This window comes from Globicephala melas, chromosome 13, assembly GCF_963455315.2.
Source record: "Globicephala melas chromosome 13, mGloMel1.2, whole genome shotgun sequence".
NCBI classification, from domain to species: domain Eukaryota; kingdom Metazoa; phylum Chordata; class Mammalia; order Artiodactyla; family Delphinidae; genus Globicephala; species Globicephala melas.
Genome location: NC_083326.1, coordinates 82,548,175 through 82,566,913, shown reverse-complemented (window position 1 = coordinate 82,566,913; position 18,739 = coordinate 82,548,175). Strand labels below are relative to the sequence as shown.

General features: G+C 42.9%; 1 protein-coding gene across 1 annotated transcript in view; it reads left to right on the top strand.

Moving 5' to 3' along the window:
* The window catches only part of CLIP1 (CAP-Gly domain containing linker protein 1), a 122,639-nt gene that overhangs the window by 28,645 nt on the left and 75,255 nt on the right, over window positions 1-18,739 (top strand). Inside the window, 2 exon segments of the mRNA XM_060283144.1 lie at window positions 6,220-6,414; window positions 9,937-10,508. Of these exon segments, the coding sequence (XP_060139127.1) occupies window positions 6,330-6,414; window positions 9,937-10,508 (657 nt within the window). The 5' untranslated portion in view covers window positions 6,220-6,329.

The window sequence follows — 18,739 nt, the reverse complement described above, 5'->3', positions numbered from 1 at the left end:
CCTTCAATGCTGATTTTCACCCAGCTTTTCCAAGTCTGCTCCATAGACGCCCTATGTTTATTTTCCAGAGAACCTTTTCCCAGGGTGAGTAAAATACACATTTTCTTTTTAACTCTTTCTCTAGACTTCTTGGGCTGTGCCTCTTTTTAATTTGGCAATGCACAGTCACCTTTATTCCTCCTTCTGGTGTATTTCACGTTATGTTCAATTACTCAACATGAAGTGTATGTGTATACGTATATAAGAATCTGCAGTTCAACAAGATCCCCAGGAGATCTGTGTGCACACAATGAACAATGGAGTGAATACCCATGTACACCCCACCCAGTTTAAGACATTGAACATTACCATTATGTTGACTTTCGATGTTGTTTTTCTAACTGATTATTACAAAACATAGCATCATTTTTTTGTTAAATTTTAGGTTCATCATGTTTAGGTTGCTTTCTTCACAAATCCACTTTTTTTTTTTTTTTTAAGTACACTGCCTCTTAACTACAATGTAAGACAGATAATTTTATACTTAACTATTCATCTCTGTACTGCTGGGTTCATCTGCTAATGGAGCCCAATTCCAAACTCTTTAACTTGGCCTTCTATAGTTCATGTTTGTGATTATCAGTCTTCTCTCTCTGTCACCAGCCTCTTCTCTGAACAGTCTCTTTCGCTCCTTGCCTTGTGTAGAACTTGGCTGGTCTCTGAAGACACTGTTTCCCCTGCAGCCCTCTCAAGGGCCTACCTCAGACTTGACCGTGTTGTTTGATGCTGTAAATTGCTGCTTCTCAGGCCTTCAAAAACCGCAGCCCCTTCGAGGCTCTACCATGCTGATATCCACTGGCCTCCGCCTCTTCCCTTCACTCCTTATAGCTTCTGCCTCCTTCTTGCTATCCACATCTCCTCCTCCAGTCCCTGTATTTTAGACTCCCACAGTCCTACCAGTAATCCCTTCAGCACTCAGGCCTCTGAGTTCCATCCCCATGGTCAGAGCCTTCGAGCTTCTCACTCTAAACACCACCTCTGATCCACTGACCCCTTGCTACTCAAAGGGGAGGGGGTGTCCTCAAAATGGCAGGATTAATATCCTCTGGGAGTGTTGGAAAGCAGAATCTGAGGCCCCGCCCCAGAGTTACCAAGTCAGAATCTGCAGTTTAACAAGATCCCCAGGAATTCCCTGGTGGTGCAGTGATTCAGAATCCGCCTGCCAACGCAGGGGACATGGGTTTGAGCCCTGGTCCGGGAAGATCCCACGTGCCGCGGAGCAGCTAAGCCCGTGCGCCACAACTACTGAGCCTGCACACCTGGAGCCTGTGCTCCACAACAAGAGACGCCACCGCAATGAGAAGCCCGAGCACTGCAACGAAGAGTAGCTCCCGCTCGCCACAACTAGAGAAAGCCCTCGCGCAGCAGTGAAGACCCAACGCAGCCAAAAATAAATAAAATAAATACATTAAAAGAAAAAAAAAAAGATCCCCAGATTTGTATGCACATTTGAGTATCCAGTGTCTTCATTGTGACAATCCTTCATCCTCTCTGAGACCTCTGATCCCATTTTTCACTCTGACCCCACGCTGTCTTCACTTCCCTTTTCACTCATCTCAGATTCCCAGTGCCATTTTAATCACTCCTAGAAAACACTCCTTTAAAATCACCATCACCTCCCTTGCTTTTCCCTTCTATTTTAATTTAACTGGCAGAATTTTGGTTGTAGTTGAACTTAGCTATCTACCTTCCTCATATCTGTGCCTGAGCAGAAGCTTGTTATTAGAGAAAAAATAACGGGAGACTGGTTTCACTTTAAATTCATGACCACGAGCCTCACGTGTACTTTGGGCTGCTTGGCGTTCCTTCTACATTTCCCTAGTAAGCTCCTGTTTCTCTGCTCAAAGACAAATATTTTTGTGTGTTCAGCACTCTCTCTGAGCCTCCCAGCGGTTTCTCCTTTCCTGCTTACCCCACCGGCCAGTGAGAAAATGGAAGAGTACCTTTTACATAGTAGTTTCTCAGGAAATATTTGTTGAATGAATGGATGACCATCTTGTGGGAAGATTTCCTTCAGAGAGTGAATCTGTTCAGCAAAGTACCAGGTCCCAAAAGCGCCAGCACTAATTTGATTGACCTTGGGAAAGTCACTTACCTTCTCAGACCTTAATTCTCTTTGTCTGTGAATGGGCATAAAGATATTTGTTCACCTACCTTCACAGCTATTTTGAGACACAAATAAGGCAGGGTTTTTTTTTTTTTTTTTTTTTTGCAGTACGCGGGCCTCTTACTGCTGTGGCCTCTCCCGTTCCGGAGCACAGGCTCCGGACGCACAGGCTCAGCGGCCATGGCTCACGGGCCCAGCCGCTCTGCGGCATGTGGGATCCTCCCGCACCGGGGCACGAACCCGTGTCCCCTGCATCGGCAGGCGGACTCTCAACCACTGCGCCACCAGGGAAGCTCCAGTGAATTGATTTTTTAAAGCAAGCCTGACTTGGCATTCATTAATAATGCATGAAGAAGAAACTTAAATTGGAAGATTTAAAAACCAACATTGTTGGGTTTTAGTTTTATTTATTTTTTAAATGAAGAATTTTTATTCATCAAAAAACCATGACGAGAAAGAAAAATAATCAGAGAAGGAGAGGATATTTACAACAGATGTAACTCAATAATGATTAGTGCCAAGAATATATACAAATCAGTGAGTAAAAGACAGCTGACATGAACACAACAGAGACAAGTTTTGAATGGGCACTTTTCAAAAGAAGAATTGCAGTGACCAGTGAACGCAGGCAGATGCTCAAATTTGTTCCTAATTAGAGAAATGCAAAATAAAACCACAATGAATGTCTCAACATCACACTGGCCAAAGTTATTAAAGTCTGGCAATATCAAGTGTTGGTGAACTGGAACTCATACACAGCAGGGGAAAAGGAGAGGGATATTAAATGTTAAAGATGTGCCTACCTCATAATCCAGCAATTAAACCCCTAGGTAAATGCCCTACAGAAATGTGTTTATGTGCACAAAGATGCTCGTTGCAGCATTGCTTACAATAGCCAAAAGCTGAAATCACTATAGAAGTATCCGTCGCAGTAAAATAAAGTGGTACTGAGGAAATGGCACATCATACAGTAATGAAAATGAATAAATCACACCAACACGCAAATTGTATAAGCAATGTTGAGTGAAAGATACCAGACACAACGTACAGTGTGATTCCATTTTTATACGTCAAAAGTAGGCAGAACAAACTAATCATATTGTTGCACAGATAACCGGTAAAACTATTTTCTAAAAGGGGAGTATTGCCATAAAGTCAGAATAGTAGTTACCTCTGGGAGACAAAGGCGAGGCTGGAGGGGACACACAGGGAGATTTTGGAGTGCTGGCAGTGGCTTTTCTGCATCTGGTTTGTGATTACATAGCTGTTTGCTTCACCCATTAAACTGCATATCTGTTTTATGTACATATCTGTTTTATGTACTTTTCTGTATATTTTACAAAATTTAAAAGAATGAGAGAGAACTTGTACTATGAAATATTAACAGTGATTAGAACCATAATTATTAAAATAGTGTGGAAAACTAGAAGGCCCAGAAATAGGTCCAAGACACAAAAAACACAGAGTGTTTTTTTAAATTGCTCCTAATTCTTTTATTGAGACAGACTAGATTTTTCTCCTTCATTAAATCTTGGTCACAGTTCCCTGCTTTGGGATTCAAGTAGCTCAGATGGACCAAGAGCTAGAGGCATGAAGATTAGACAACAGAAGACATAAGACTTTGGGTTTATGACCATTCCTGATAACCACACACGCCTCTGTTTCTTAGGCCGAGGCTTTAGGTTGGCCAGTGTTTTGTGAGCTTAGCATGTTGAGCTGCAAGGTTTGAAACTGGCTGAGCCTGGCTTAGTCGCTAGTGGCAGTTTTCAGAATTTCTCTTTAGGGAGGAGTGCTTGACCTGAGCCCAAGAATTCACTGTTTAGCCCAAGTGAAATATTTTAAGGAGTACTTCATCCTCTCTTCTCACCGCTATAGTAGCTTTTCCAGGACGATCGTGCCTCCTTTGTTCTGTCCTTAACTACCTGACCCTTGTCACTTTATGATATTGGACCAGGGTGAAGAGTAGCCAACACACAAGACCCCATGGTAATCTCTGCACTTAGCTTGTCCCCAGCCTCCTCAGATATTTTTGCACGAGTAAATAGCCTAGAGGAGACTCAGCGAAACCCTCCACCTGTCTAAGGCAGGAGCAGGAGCAGGTAGCTCTGCTTGCGGCTTACACGCTGTGTATGGTGAGGGTCTGGCAGTGAGGCATGTGGTTTCAAATCCGACTCTGAGTTAGAACCACCTGGCCTGGCACACAGACTCCCAGCACACTGCCACCGTCCTGGCAGTGAGGGTGATGGTGGTGACAGGAGCCCAGGAATTTTGTATTAATACCCAGGATCGGCAACCCCTGTCTTCAGGCACACAGCAGTGCTTTCTCTGTTAATCCCAGTCTTCCCCCAAGCCACACGGCTTACCTTTGACTTTGTAAAAAACACTTTGTGCTGTTTTGGACCCTCTTGAGAACCATGGGGAGTCTTCAGAGTGAGCCTAATGAGGCTACTGTCTTGGTTTGATTTCCATTCAGTCTGATTATCTTTGGTTTTTTTGTTTGTTTGTTTGAAGATATTTTGATGTGGACCATTTGTAAAATCTTTATTGAGTTTGTTACAGTATTGCTTCTGTTTTTATGTTTTGGTTTTTTGGCCTCGAGGCATGTGGGAATCTTAGCTCCCCGACCAGGGATCGAACCTGTACCCCGCTATTGGAAGGCAAAGTCTTAACCACTGGACCGCCAGGGAAGTCCCAGTCTGATTATCTTTGAATAGAAAAACTTACATGGCTATATTAGTTTCCTGGGGCCGCCATAACAAGTGACCACCACAAACCAGGTGGCTTAAGACAACAGATTTGTTCTCTTACAGATCTGGAGGCCGTAAGTCCGAGATCAAAGTATCACCAGGGTTGGTTCCTTCTGGAGGCTCTGAGGGAGAATCCGTCTCATGCTTCTGTCTTAGCTTCTGGTGGCTGCTGGCCATCCTTGGCTTGTAGTCACATGGCTGCAATCTCTGCCTGGGTCTTCACCTGGCTGTCTCCTCTGTGATCTCCTCTTCTAATTAGGACACTTGTCATCAGATTTAGGGCCCAGGCAGGTGATCCAGGACGAGCTAGCTCATGTCAAGACACGTAACTGAATTAACGTCTGCAAAGACTCTTCTTTCAAATAAGGTCACATGCATAGGTTCCAGATGGACATATCTTTTGGGGAGGCCACCATTCACCTCACTACAGGGACCATGGCAGCTCCTCTGTTAGCCCTGGCCGGATTGTTTACTGATGCTTGGCATTGCTTGTAAGAGAGCCAGAGTGAGGTCTGTGCGTCATCATCCAAGCTCGACTACCAGAAAAAAATGCAAAATGCAGCCGTTTGAGAGAGTCAGTAAATAGCATTTTTCTCTTTGAATTTTGTTTTATTGGGTATTATGTCTAGAAATATTTTTCTGTATTCCAAAATCCCAAGGTCTTCCTCCTCTCTTAAAGAGCAAATGGCAAGGTACTGTTTTGCCTGAGCCAGAAGTTGTAGATTCATACTTGGTCTTGAGTAAATCAGAAGTTCATTGTGTTTCTGTAGATAAAACAAAGATAACTTCCTTTTAGTACTTTCCAGGTACGGCTTTTTCTTACAGAGTTTGAATTTGAACGTTTCTCTTGTTTAACATATACTTGGCTTTATACTGAGTTATTGTATAATTCTGTGGATTAAACAGTATATACAGTTAATACGGGCTTGTGGTCATAAAACTTAAGCAACATAGAAGTCAATGAAGTGAAAACTGAAAACTTCCTTCTCTTTCCCCCATTTAGTTTGGTGCACATTTTTCTGAACCCTCTTCTATGGATTGTGTGGTTTTTAGGCACTGTACTGATCTGGTATTATTAGATACTATAAAGAAAAGTGAATATATTGCCAGCCTTAGCTACTTGTCTTTAGGATAGTAAATTGCTTTTAAATCTATTTCAGCAGCATCTTCATATTTTTGATATTTGGAGTTTTCTAGGTTCCTAGGTTCATTGTGGAGATGGTTATCATAAGGAAAAGTTTAGGCTGTGAAAGCTACTTTCGTTAACTCTTTCTACTTTGTTTCTCCTATAGATTCTAAACTCTTTTTATATTTTTCTCTTTGCAGATTTAACCCAGAGACTGACTCCACTATAGAAACACCCACAGTTCTATCAATGACTGGGGAAAGATAGTGGCAACAGGCAAAGGAAAAACAGCTCTGATATACTAAGGACAATGAGTATGCTAAAACCAAGTGGGCTTAAGGCCCCTACGAAGATCCTTAAGCCTGGAAGCACAGCCTTGAAGACACCTGCTTCTGGTAATGCTTTATGTTTCTTATTAACAGCAAGTTTTTCATCATATGTGAAGACTTCTATTTGAAAAATTTAAAAAGACAATCTTATAAAACTTCATATTGTTGAAAATACTTGAAAAAGTTTCAATTAAAAGACATAGAATTTTATATTTAGTAGTCTTAATCAGTGAAGAGTCTATTTCATTGATTCAGTGTAAGGTTCTGAAATAGTTGTCAAGTTAATTTCAGTGTTTGATCCTTACAGTGTTAAAGTGTTTCTTCAGTTTTTCTGCCCATGTGTCTTCCTGAACTCATCAGGACCTTTCTCTTGGGGTTTAGGGATATATAGAGAAAACAAAGACTAATCTGGCTTAAAAGATATGATGACAGTCACTGACCTGAAATTGGCCATCATCATCAAGGGAGCAGGTAGTACAGTAGCTCAAGTCTGGCTCATGAGGGAAAACCTTCCCCATTTTATAGATGAACTTGTGTCTTTTATAATCGTTAACAACCTGTTCCTCATCTGTTCTCCATCTCCTCCTTCAGCATTTCCATTTCCATCCCGTAACGATCACCTAAGGTCTTTAGTAAGAGAGGCAGGAGAGAAGCATCTGATGCTTGCTTTTACCATCTTTTTATGTGATTTGTATACTATTAGATCTTATGTTTTCAGCCTTTCCAGACAGGTGCCCACCATAATCTATTAAGTACAACATTGTTTCTTCAAGTTCTTCCATAAAGACATTCATAGGTCTTCCTTGAGGGAAGGGATCTTTGGGTTTGCTTTTTTTTTCTTTTTTTTTCACTGCTGTATTCCATCCACACACCTAGAAAATTGCCTGGCACGAAACAGGAGCTCAGTAAATATGTGTTGACTCATTGGAGATCCTGAGTTATTTACATTTTATGTATCAGGATAAAACCTTTTCAGAGAGGCCATAAAACATTGTAATAGGGAAGAACCTTTTGTATTCTATTACAAGTTACTCACTAAAGGGATGTTGCCTATAAGTTTAAATTATACATAATGGCCCATCTCTTGGAACCCTGCTTCCCAGGTAATGAGCATTAAGCTAAAATACCTTTGTGTTCAGCTCACGGGAAACATCCTGACCAGGCCCACCTGTGAATGACTGCAGGGAGGAAGAAATTAACCCATGCCCTCCGGAGGCTGATGGGAACCAGGAAGTGTTTGACTTTACCCCCCTCCCCTTTTAGTATAAAAGGAGCCCGAATTCTAACTCAGGCAAGATGGTTCTTTGGGGCCCGAGCCCGCCATCTTGTCGGTCTGCTGGCTTTCCAAATAAAGTCGTTATTCTTTTGCCCCAACAATTCGTCTCTTGGTTACCTGCCTGTTGTGTGGTGAGTAGTACGAGCTTAGACTTGGTAACAACATCTTAGAGGAAAGCTTTACTGATAAAGCAAAGGACTGTGAAGAAATGGGTTTATTTAAGGACTATTTAGCTTTGGGGAAGTCAGTCAAAATTGGCATCCCCTTCTCCTCAAAATCCTTCCTCTTTTAAGACCCCTCCAAATGCCAACCCTTGTATAAGGCCTTCCACTGTTATATCTACCCCTGTTAGAATTGTCTTTTTCACTTTTAGTATTTTTCGTGCGTACCTTTTAGCACTTGAAGTCCTTGAGTCCAGGGATCATGAGTAATTCAACTTGGTTTCTCCAGTATTACTTGGCACACGTTAGGTTTTTTAAATTAGGATTAAAGCAGCTTATTAATACTAAAACTTACACGCTTAAAAGGAAGTGATTGCCAAGGAATTCAAGACACTTTTATGAACATTGTTTTTCAGAAATTCATGCTTGCAGCACTCTGGGAAGAGTAACTGTTGATGTGCAAAGCCAGAACTGATGCTAAAAAAAAAACTGGCCCCTGTCTTTGGCAGATTATTATCTGTTCTATCTGAGAGCATCCACTGTCTTCTAAACAAACAAACAAGCAAAAAAACCCTCCACAAATGGAAACTCCACAGTCCCCCTTTCTATGTAGGGTAAAGAGATGTTCAGCACGCACTCTCGCTCCACTGGGCCACTCTGCTCCCCAGTCTGTGTGATTCACTCCTGTCAATCAGGTCTCAGACTAGATATCACCTCCTCCAGGAGGCCTTCCCTGACTGCTCTGCCCAGAGGCACTGTCTCCTTCACAGCACTTACACCACCTGAAGTTACCTGGTGTGTGCCTTGACTGTCTGCTTTTCCACCGCTAGACTCTGAGCTCTATGAAGGCATGGACTGTGCTGTCTTGCTTTGTCCCTGGTGAAGAACGATGCCTGGGACTAGTTCCAGAGTGGTAGGAACTCAAGAAAGATGCGTAACTTGGATAAATACATTATTTCATTTAATCCTCATTCAAAGAAAAAAATCCCTCAAGATAGATATTACTACTTTCCCCTTTTACAGATGAAAAAACTAAACTACGAGAGGTCATGGAACATCCTGAGATCACGATATGCCCAGTAAATGGCAGACATTAAGAATTCAGGCTCTCTTTGCCAGTTCACGCTAAATATTTAATAAACGCTTGCTGGGTGAATGCGTGAGTGTATTTCCAGTGTAAATATCACATTCCTGGCAGAATTTAACTCTGTCTTTACCGTAGGGTAGAGTTTGCCAAGTCGTCTTGCCTTTACAGGGAGTCAGGCCATATGCTCTCTTTTCTTCCCTGCTGTGATTTCCATTTCTGCTAGCAAAGGAATAGTCTTGGAATAATGATGGTAGGGACTGCGGCACTGAATCCCCTCCTGCATCAAGTTAATTGCGAATGTGTGTGGTTAAATGGGCCTAGTCCTGTCAGCTTTAACTGACCACTCAAATGGGGGAATAGAGCCCGTCTCAGTGGGTCTGAATGGGCATTTGCTCATCATGTGCAGGATACAGGGTGAAGAATGAAATCGGACCTATATTATGAATTCTGGGAAAAGGACTTCTTTTTTCCCCAGTTTTGACTTCTTCCAATCTTAATTGCAGATAAGGACTAAGTCTTATCAGCTCATTGAGTTTTGACAGCATTGAAAATGGTAGTGATGCGGGACTTCCCTGGTGCTACAGTGGTTAAGGATCTGCCTGTCAATGCAGGGGACACGGGTTCGAGCCCTGGTCCAGGAAGATTCCATATGCCACGGAGCAACTAAGCCCGTGCACCACAACTACTGAAGCCGGCGTGCCTAGAGTTCATACTCTGCAACAACAGAAGCCACCGCAATGAGAAGCCTGCACACTGCAATGAAGAGTAGCCCCTGCTTGCCGTAACTAGAGAAAGCCCGCGTGCAGCAATGAAGACCCAACGCGGCCAAAATAAATAAATAAATAAGTTAATTAAAAAAAAAGAAAATGGTAGTGATGGGTCAAGTACTTTTTGCTGCCTTGCTAAAAAAAAAAAAAAAAAAAAGATAAACAGAGTACCTCTTGAAGAGTTGTGGCTACTTCTGTTGCTTTTGGCCCTTTCTCTAGTTTATTTTCCTTTTAACTTAGGGGTTGTCTGCTTAAATATGAAATTGAATCTTTTCTGATCCTTTCTTCTGTTTTCAGTTGCAGCTCCAATAGAAAAAACAATATCCAGTGAAAAAGCATCAAGCACTCCATCTGCTGAGACACAAGAGGAGTTTGTGGATGATTTTCGAGTTGGGGAGCGAGTTTGGGTGAATGGGAATAAGCCTGGATTTATCCAGTTCCTGGGAGAAACCCAGTTTGCACCAGGCCAATGGGCCGGGATTGTTTTAGATGAACCCATAGGCAAGAATGATGGTTCAGTGGCAGGAATTCGGTATTTCCAGTGTGAGCCTTTAAAGGGCATATTCACCCGACCTTCAAAGTTGACGAGGAAGGTGCAGGCAGAAGATGAAGCCGACGGCCTGCAGACAACTCATGCTTCCAGAACGACTTCGCCTCTGTCCGCTTCGACAGCCAGCATGGTGTCCTCTTCCCCAGCCACCCCCTCAAATATTCCCCATAAATCGCCCCAGCCAACCGCAAAGGAACCTTCAGCTACGTCTCAGATCAGCAACCTTACAAAGACCATCAGTGAATCTATTTCCAACCTTTCGGAGGCCGGCTCAGTCAAGAAAGGAGAAAGAGAGCTCAAAATTGGAGACCGAGTATTGGTGAGTCCATGAACCTTCCAAGGTCGTTACGTTGACCTGAGTGACGGGTTGAACTACACACATGCGGGCTCAGAATCTGTTCTGTAGGGATGACCATTCATTTATAGAGTAAGTAATCAGCTTTTCTGGTTCCTTTTATGTGTAAATATACAACAGATTAGAAACTGGCTACACAGTTTGTGCGTAGTATAAGCGTAGGTTTGCAGGGATCGACTCTAGTTTTATCTTCGTTTAGTCAAAAGAATATTGAGTTTTTAGCTTGTAAATATTAAGGTAACTTTACTTGACAAAACAAGCTGAGAGGTGGACTTAGACGTTTTTAACAAAGGTTTTTTTTTCTTTCTGGTTTTTAATTTTTGCTTTAAGGATAGTGTGTGGGTAAATATGAGATCCTGTTTCTTTGAGTGTCTTGGAAAACTCAGAGATCACAGGATGTTATTTCAGAATTTCTCTGCCTTTTAAATGATCAGGTTTAGGTCTAGGAAAAGAAAGGAGGGACTTCCCTGGTGGTCCAGTGGTTAAGAATCCACCTTCCAATGCAGGAGATGCGGGTTTGATCCCTAGTCCGGGAACTGAGGTCCCACGTGCCGAGGGGCAACCAAGTCCGTGCGCTCTGGAACCTGTGCGCCACAACTAGAGAGAAGAGTGTGCGGCAGCTAAGACCCGATGCAGCCAAATAAATAAATAAATAAATATTAAGAAAAAAGAAATGTACTGTAGTTTCTTTTTTTTTTGCTAATAAGCAGGAAACAATGTATAAGGTCTACATGCTGTACATTCTAGAACCCCCGAATGACACAGTGACTGATTTTTTTTTGTTTGTTTGTGTTAAACGAGAGGCAGTGTAGCAGTGCTAAAAACACAAGCTGAGTCCAGCTCTGCCTTTGTGACCGTAGCAAGTTATTTAACTTCTTAGTTTTCTCATCTATGAAAATGAGGTTGAATAATAGTGCTAACATCTAGCATTGTTGTGAGGATTAAATTAGCTGATGCATATGACATTCTTAGCAGTGCCTGGTATCCAGTTAACACTCAAGACATGGTAACTTTTTTTTTTTTTTTAAACAGCAGAACCTTATTTGTTTATTTATTGGCCACACCATGTGGCTTGTGGAATCTTAGTTCCCTGACCAGGGATTGAACCTAGGCCCTCGGTAGTGAAAGCACCGAGTCCTAACCACTGGACTGCCAGAGAATTCCCAAGAAATGGTAGCTGTTTTTCTCATTGATGAAAATTTAAAGCTATTTTCTGACTTTTTCAACACTTTAGTCAGTTCAGTTCAAGGTATGACGTTTGTCTGAAGTCTTTGACCCTGTGCTCTTTAGTTTCCTTTGTATCCGTAAAAATTCCATCAGTCTTGGAGGCTTACAGTAATATAATGGGAAAAAAAGAATGGCTGTTAGCCTTTAGAATGTCCCGTGCATCTCGTTGAATGTGTCAGCAGTATATGGAGTAGCCCCCATAGAATTGGTGAGGAAACGGAGGTCCTAAGAAGTACAATCACTTGCCCAAGGTCATACAACCTGAAGAGTGGTGCTTCTGCAATTAAAATTTAGGTATTTTTACTCCAGAACCTGTCATGGAGAGCTGATGATTGATAGTATAATTTTGAAATTGGAAGTTTTTGTGATTTTTTTTGTCCTACAGACAAGAAAACTTAAGCCCCGAAAAAGGCAGTGACTCCCTGTAGTCATATAGTACATTCATTATAGGTTTTAGATTTAGAACTTGGGACTTCTGTCTCCCAGTCCTGTAGCATCATGAATCTAGAAGGCCCCATGCACCTGTGGGAACCCTTTAATACCTGTTACCTTCAACGGGGTCCTTCGGATCTCTTAGTTTCAAGGTCAGTAGGTTCCTTCTTCTGGTTATAATAGTCATGAGTTTTAGCAGTGGATGCTTCAGAACTCAGAGCATCATTTCAGTATGTCAGTGCTCTGCGGCTCAATCTGTAACTTGTTTGTTTAGCTCATACTCACTTGCTATACCAATTTTATTTTATTTTTATTTTATTTTTTAACCACGCTGAGCGGCTTGTGGGATTTTAGTTCCACCACCAAGGATTGAACCCGGGCCCTCGGCAGTGAGAGCATGTATCCTAACCACTGTTGCAGTGAAGGTTTTTTTTTTTTTTGCGGTACGCGGGCCTCTCACTGTCGTGGCCTCTCCCATTGCGGAGCATGGGCTCTGGACGCGCAGGCTCAGTGGCCATGGCTCACGGGCCCAGCCGCTCCACGGCATGTGGGATCTTCCCGGACCGGGGCACGAACCCGTGTCCCCTGCATTGGCAGGCGGACTCTCAACCACTGCGCCACCAGGGAAGCCCAACAGTGAAGGTTTTCTGATGCTTACTCTTCTTTGCATTTTTACTGATGTTTACTTCCCCTCCCCTCTCCTCCACTTTTTACTGTATAGATATTGCTGCCATGAATGCCATTTAAAATTTTTTGTGTGTATCTCTCTTACTTTCCTAGGATAAATTTATAGTGGTGGAATTACTAGGTCAAAGGACCTAAAAATATTTAAGACTTATGGTACCTATTTATCTAGTAAGCTTTGGTTAAATCAGAATCCTGTTACCTTAGCACAGGACAGCTTTGTAGGTTAGACTGCAGGTTGTATGCAATTCCATTCTGAGTGCTTAGCTGTAAATGAAATGGGGTAGCGTATGGCACGCTTTCAAAACAAGTAGCTCTCCTGTTCCACCAGAGTAAGAAACAGTTGATTAAATTTCTAGTCAAGTATTGTGCTGCTTGGCTGATAAAACAGACAAAATGATAAGGTCCGGATGGTTTAGCTTACAACAGAAGGCTTCCATGAGGATGTAAGGATTAAAGTGGACCTGAAGGAGAGTAGGAATTGGCCAGGCAGAGGAATGGTAGTGGCAAGAGGGAACATTCTAGCAGAGGGATTGGCAAACTGCCCACATGGGAGGGAGTTGGCACGTTTGGGGAAGTGGCCAGTGTCATTCCGCACAGGCGGAGGAGCCCCTAGGGGTAGGAGATGAGACTCATTCACTAGGTGGTGTCTGTGGGGACTGGTGACATAGGGCCTGTAAGTTTAGGCCGTGTTAAGGATTTTGATTTTGACCTTAAGAGCAACAAGAGTGATGAGTGATGTGATTAGATTTGTAGTTCGGAAAGATCGCTCCAGCTGCTTCGTAAAGAATAGATCAGAGGTGGTTGAAAGTGGGTTTGGGGTGACCGTTCTTTGAAGAAGTCGGATGTTGAAGGAGAGTAGAGTTGTCAGGCTGATGCTGGAGGAGTATTGGATCTAGGGAAGATGTTTTCTAAAGATGGCAGAGTCCGGGGTGTTTACATCCTGACTAAACTGATCTGGACTAGAGGAACAGGGTGCAGATACAGTGGTGGTGGGGGAAATCAGTGTTGGGATGAGGTTCCTGGGAAGAGGTGGCACCCTGAGCACACACGGGGATTGCTTTGCCTTCGATTGAGACGGACGGAGATTTCCTCCATTTTTATAGTAAGGAAGGAGAATCTGCAGGTGCAGGGTGGTTTGTAGAGGCTTGAATGGTGTATTTGTAGGAAAATTTTAGTTACATGTTCAAACCTAGCATACTTGGAACAGAATTTGAATCTCTAAGAGTCTTAAGTCTAATGAGAGTGTTTTTAGAGGCAGTAAAATTATTTACTGTTTTGGTTAGTATTTCTAGGAGAAATTAAAGGAGTACCTTAGAATCCCAGTATTTCAGATCTGGAAAGGCTCTTTTGAGATCAACAAATGCCTCTTTTTGCTTAGAATACTGAAGCCCAGAGAAGAAATGCAGCTTGCCTCAGGCCATATGTGATGTACGTGTATATGTATCATTATGGCCTCTTGTTCCCAGTTAATATGTTTTTTCTACTTTTTTTTTTTTTTCTTTGCGGAACGCGGGCCCCTCACTGTTGTGGCCCCTCCCATTGCAAAGCACAGGCTCCGGACGCGCAGGCTCAGCGGTCATGGTGCACGGGCCCGGCCGCTCCGCGGCATGTGGGATCCTCCCAGACCGGGGCACGAATCCGTGTCCCCTGCATCAGCAGGCAGACTCTCAACCACTGTGCCACCAGGGAAGCCCTGTTTTTTCTACTTTAATGTGCTACCTTGTTTAATAGAAATCTTTGATTTAGGAATGTAAAACATTTTTACTTCAAAATTCATGTATAAAGGGAATTAGATTTAGAAATCTGAAATATTTGATTGGAATTCCCCTAATTAAAGAAAACTTCTGTTGGCAACCTAAATGTACATCAGTGGATGAGTGGATAAAGGTGTGGTATATATATATACAATGGAATATTACTCAGCCATAAAAAAGAATGAAATCTTGCCAGTGGCAACAACATGGATGGACCTAGAGGGTATTATGCTAAGTGAAATAAGTCAGAGGAAAGACTGATATCATATGATTTTCCTTGTATATGTGGAATCTAAAAAAATGAAACAAACCAATACACATAATGAAACAGAAACAGACTCATTCATGGATACAGTGAACAAACTGGTTCTGCCAGAGGGGGATGGGGGGGGAGTGGGCGAATTAGGTGAAGGGGATTAAGAGGTACAAGCCTCCAGTCATAAAATAAGTAAATCACAGGGATGTCATGTACAGCCTAGGGAAGGTAGTCGTAATATTGTAATAACTTTGTATGGTGATAGACAGTTACTAGAATTTTCCTGGTGATCATTTCGTAACATATGACAGTATCAGGTCCCCACGTTGCACTCCTGAACTAATGTGACATTGTAAGTCAGTTATGCTTCAGTAAAAAACTTCCAATAGAACTAAGTTCGTTAGGTCACTGTTACGTGAGGAGCGGTATAGAATATTCCCAGTCCCGCCCCCAGTGCCCTCGTGGAGCCTTCCACTTGGAACGAGCGCAGAGAGGGCAGGAGTGGAGGCTGCCTTCTCCACGCAGCTCTCTCCAGTTCTTGCTCTCATCGCGGGAAGAGCAGGAAGGGGGATTTCTGCATCAGGTGTGAGGTTTAGCCCAATGACCTCTTGAAGATCCAGGTGGGAGCTCCTGAGCTATGACTGCATTGGGCACTCCCATCTTGGGGGAGGCAGTCCGGGCCTGGGGAAGCCTGTCCTTGCCCCCCTCCACGCTGGTGGGCCTCAGTGGGGTAGATGAGCTGGGTCAAGGAGGGTCAGTTGGAGCTGCTTGTAACAAACCCATCTGCCTCCTTCCCATCTCCCTCTGGCCCCTCTGTTTTCCCATTTGTCCTCACGAATATTCCACAGATCTCCTTAGTTGAAGATGGCTTTCATCTGTCTTGTGGCATGAGCTGCTTTGGGCTGATGCTGCGGTCCAGCTGACTCTCAGACTCACCTCTTTCCAGACTGAGAATCCCTGGGATGACCAATTACTCGGAATATTTTGGAGATGGTCTTGCTGCATTTTCGGGTGTAGGCACTATTTCAGGGATGTGATGTCAGGTTCTCGAGAACTTGACTGACTTCCAGCCGTTCTGTTTCAGGATGGTTGTCTCCATGTCCGGTACTGTATGTTCTATGCTGAATTCTTAGCTTATGACCAAGTATGAGAAGGAGACTTTTTACGCTTTTGTTTTTAAAGTGACAAGCTTTATCTTTCTACGAGCTGCTCGCAGGGCTCTTAAACTTATATAAGAATCCTATAGTGTAAATCTGTAGGTCTTTTGGATACTGTGAAAGGGAAAAACATCTTCCTGAGATGAAAAAAAAATCTTATTTATAAGTTATTTTGCTTGTGTTTGAGCCTAAATAACTACAGTTCATTTAGTATGTACTTTTCTGTGTGTCTTCATTTGTTCAGCATTTGTGAGACTTACTATAACATGTAAATTTAAAACACACATATAGTGGGGTCATATCATATACACACCATTTTACAGCATACTTTGATAGATTGGGGGCATTTCTATGCTAGTAAATAAATACAACTCTTCATTTAAAATAATAAGCTGCTGTTTGATATCACACTGTTTGGGGCACCTAATTTAATCATAGACATTTAGATTGCTCCCCGCCTTTTTTCCCTAGAAATGAAATTTCTGAGTCAAAAAATACATAAATATTTTAAATCATAATAAATATTGCCAAAGTACAGTCCAAAAAGCCGTTAGCATTTTATGTTCCCACAAAGTGTGTACCAGTGTGCCCTTTGTAATAATTTGATTTCTTCTGTTTTTCTCAGTCTTCTTACCAGTGACTTATAACCCCCAAATCTACAAGTCTCGTTGTGATATTGCACTTATATTGGGCGTTTGTTCATCATCTACCTGGGGGGTTCTTGGGCTCTTTTTGGGTGGGACGTTTGAGCTCTAGGGAAGCTGTTCTTTACACAGTGACCTCTCCTTCCCTTGATTGCTGATAGAGTAGTTGTTAGTAGAAGGATCGGTTATTTTGTATGGCCCAAGGTTGAGAAGACTCCAGATGTTCACATTATGGTAACTCTTTCTGGACACCTTGGCTGAATGTTGAGATCTTTTCCAGCACCACAGTCTTAGCCTAATTCCTTTGCAGTGAGGAATCATTTTTTCTGATTTTAGTTTTCCTTTTTTTTTTTTTCTCCATTTTCAATTTCCATAAGCCTTAAATCTTAGTCAGCACAGCCTTGTAGGGTTGTCTGGGAAGGAGCGCAGAGAATCACACTGTTGATGAGAAGCTAGATCCGGCAGCTTCCTCCTCTCTGTGCACAGCCGGGCGCAGGAGAGCCGCTTCTTAGTTCATAGTTGATAGCGGGGCTCCTCTTCCTGCTCGTTGCTTTCAGCTGTGAGAGGGTAGGATTCGTGTGCTTTTGCCATTTTCACTTTTGAGGCTTGGGAATGCATAAACTCATCCACCTGCCCGCTGGATTTCATGTCTTTGGTTTTACTATCCGTCCTCCTCTCTGCAGCCCCATTGTCCTGCGCTGCCTTGCATTAAGCCATCATCCTCTTCACCTGGACCCCCAGACGGCTGTCCGTGCTGCTAGCCCCGTCTCTCCTCGGTTCTGGTCTTCACACAATTACGGAGTGATGCGCGTGACGCGTGGATCTCATCACGCTGTTCTCCTGTGCGGTGGCGCCCTGTCTGCCTACACCAGTGCTGTTTTCACAGTGCTGGGGGTTTTCTGCGGGGCTCAGTACCTGGGCACTGGCTGGTCGGTGTGAAATTAGGTTCTCTTTGCAAACCTAAGCCGGTATCTTTACGCCAAACATGTCAAAGCTGGTACCTCTGCCTTGAGGACTCTGTGTAGGCTCTTGGGGCTTGGGAGTTTCTGGGTTGAGGAGGCACCTTATGCTGTCTAGCTTTGGGACTTGAAGAGAGGAAAGTTGGACCACTGCCCGGGCCAGAGTCTAATGTTGAAATGCCTGTTGCTAGATCACATCTTCTAACTTTTAATACTGCTTCTGTGAATTCTTTAAGCATACTTACGAAAATATCTTGAGGTTGAGCCTCTTTGTAGCTTCTGACACATATAGATTAGAAAAGCAAACTTGGCTAATACCGTTGTGGTCAAGTGGGGTACTTTTTGATCTCAGTGCTTTAAGAGAGTGTGACTCTGGCAACTAAATATTCTGCTCTTTTATAAGCCTCAGGGATAGTAGGGTTTTTTTTTTTTTTGGTTCCTATTAAATGTTTAAACAGTTACAAATGGATTCTTTTAAAGATTCATTTATTATTTATTTTTCTTTTATGGCTGTGTCAGGTCTTTTGTTTTAATAGCAATAGTTTAATTAATTAATTGTTGGCTGTGTTGGCTCTTCATTGCTGCGAGTGGGGGCTACTCTTTGTTGCGGTGCGTGGGCTTCTCATGTGGTGGCTTCTCTTGTTGCAGAGCACGGGCTCTAGGCACACAGGCTTCAGTAGATGTGGTGTACAGGCTCAGTAGTTGTGGCTCGCGGGCTTAGTTGCTCCACAGCATGTGGGATCTTCCCGGACTAGGGCTCAAATCTGTGTCCAGGTTCTTAACCACTTAACATTCTTAACCACTGCGCCACCAGGGAAGTCCCCCTCTATGTATTTAAAATGATCTTTTCATTTATTTATTTGTTCATTGCCCATCTCCCTCTGACCAGAATTTAGGCTCCATGAGAGTCTGGAAACTTTCTGTCTCATTCACTGTCTTTTCCCAAGCACTTAGAACAGTGCCTGGCACACAGTAGGTGTTCATAAAATATTGTCAAAAGAATCAAAGGGTTTTAAATACTGTTGTCACATTATACCCTTAAAGGGGAGGAGTAACATTGTAAAGTATGACAAGAGATG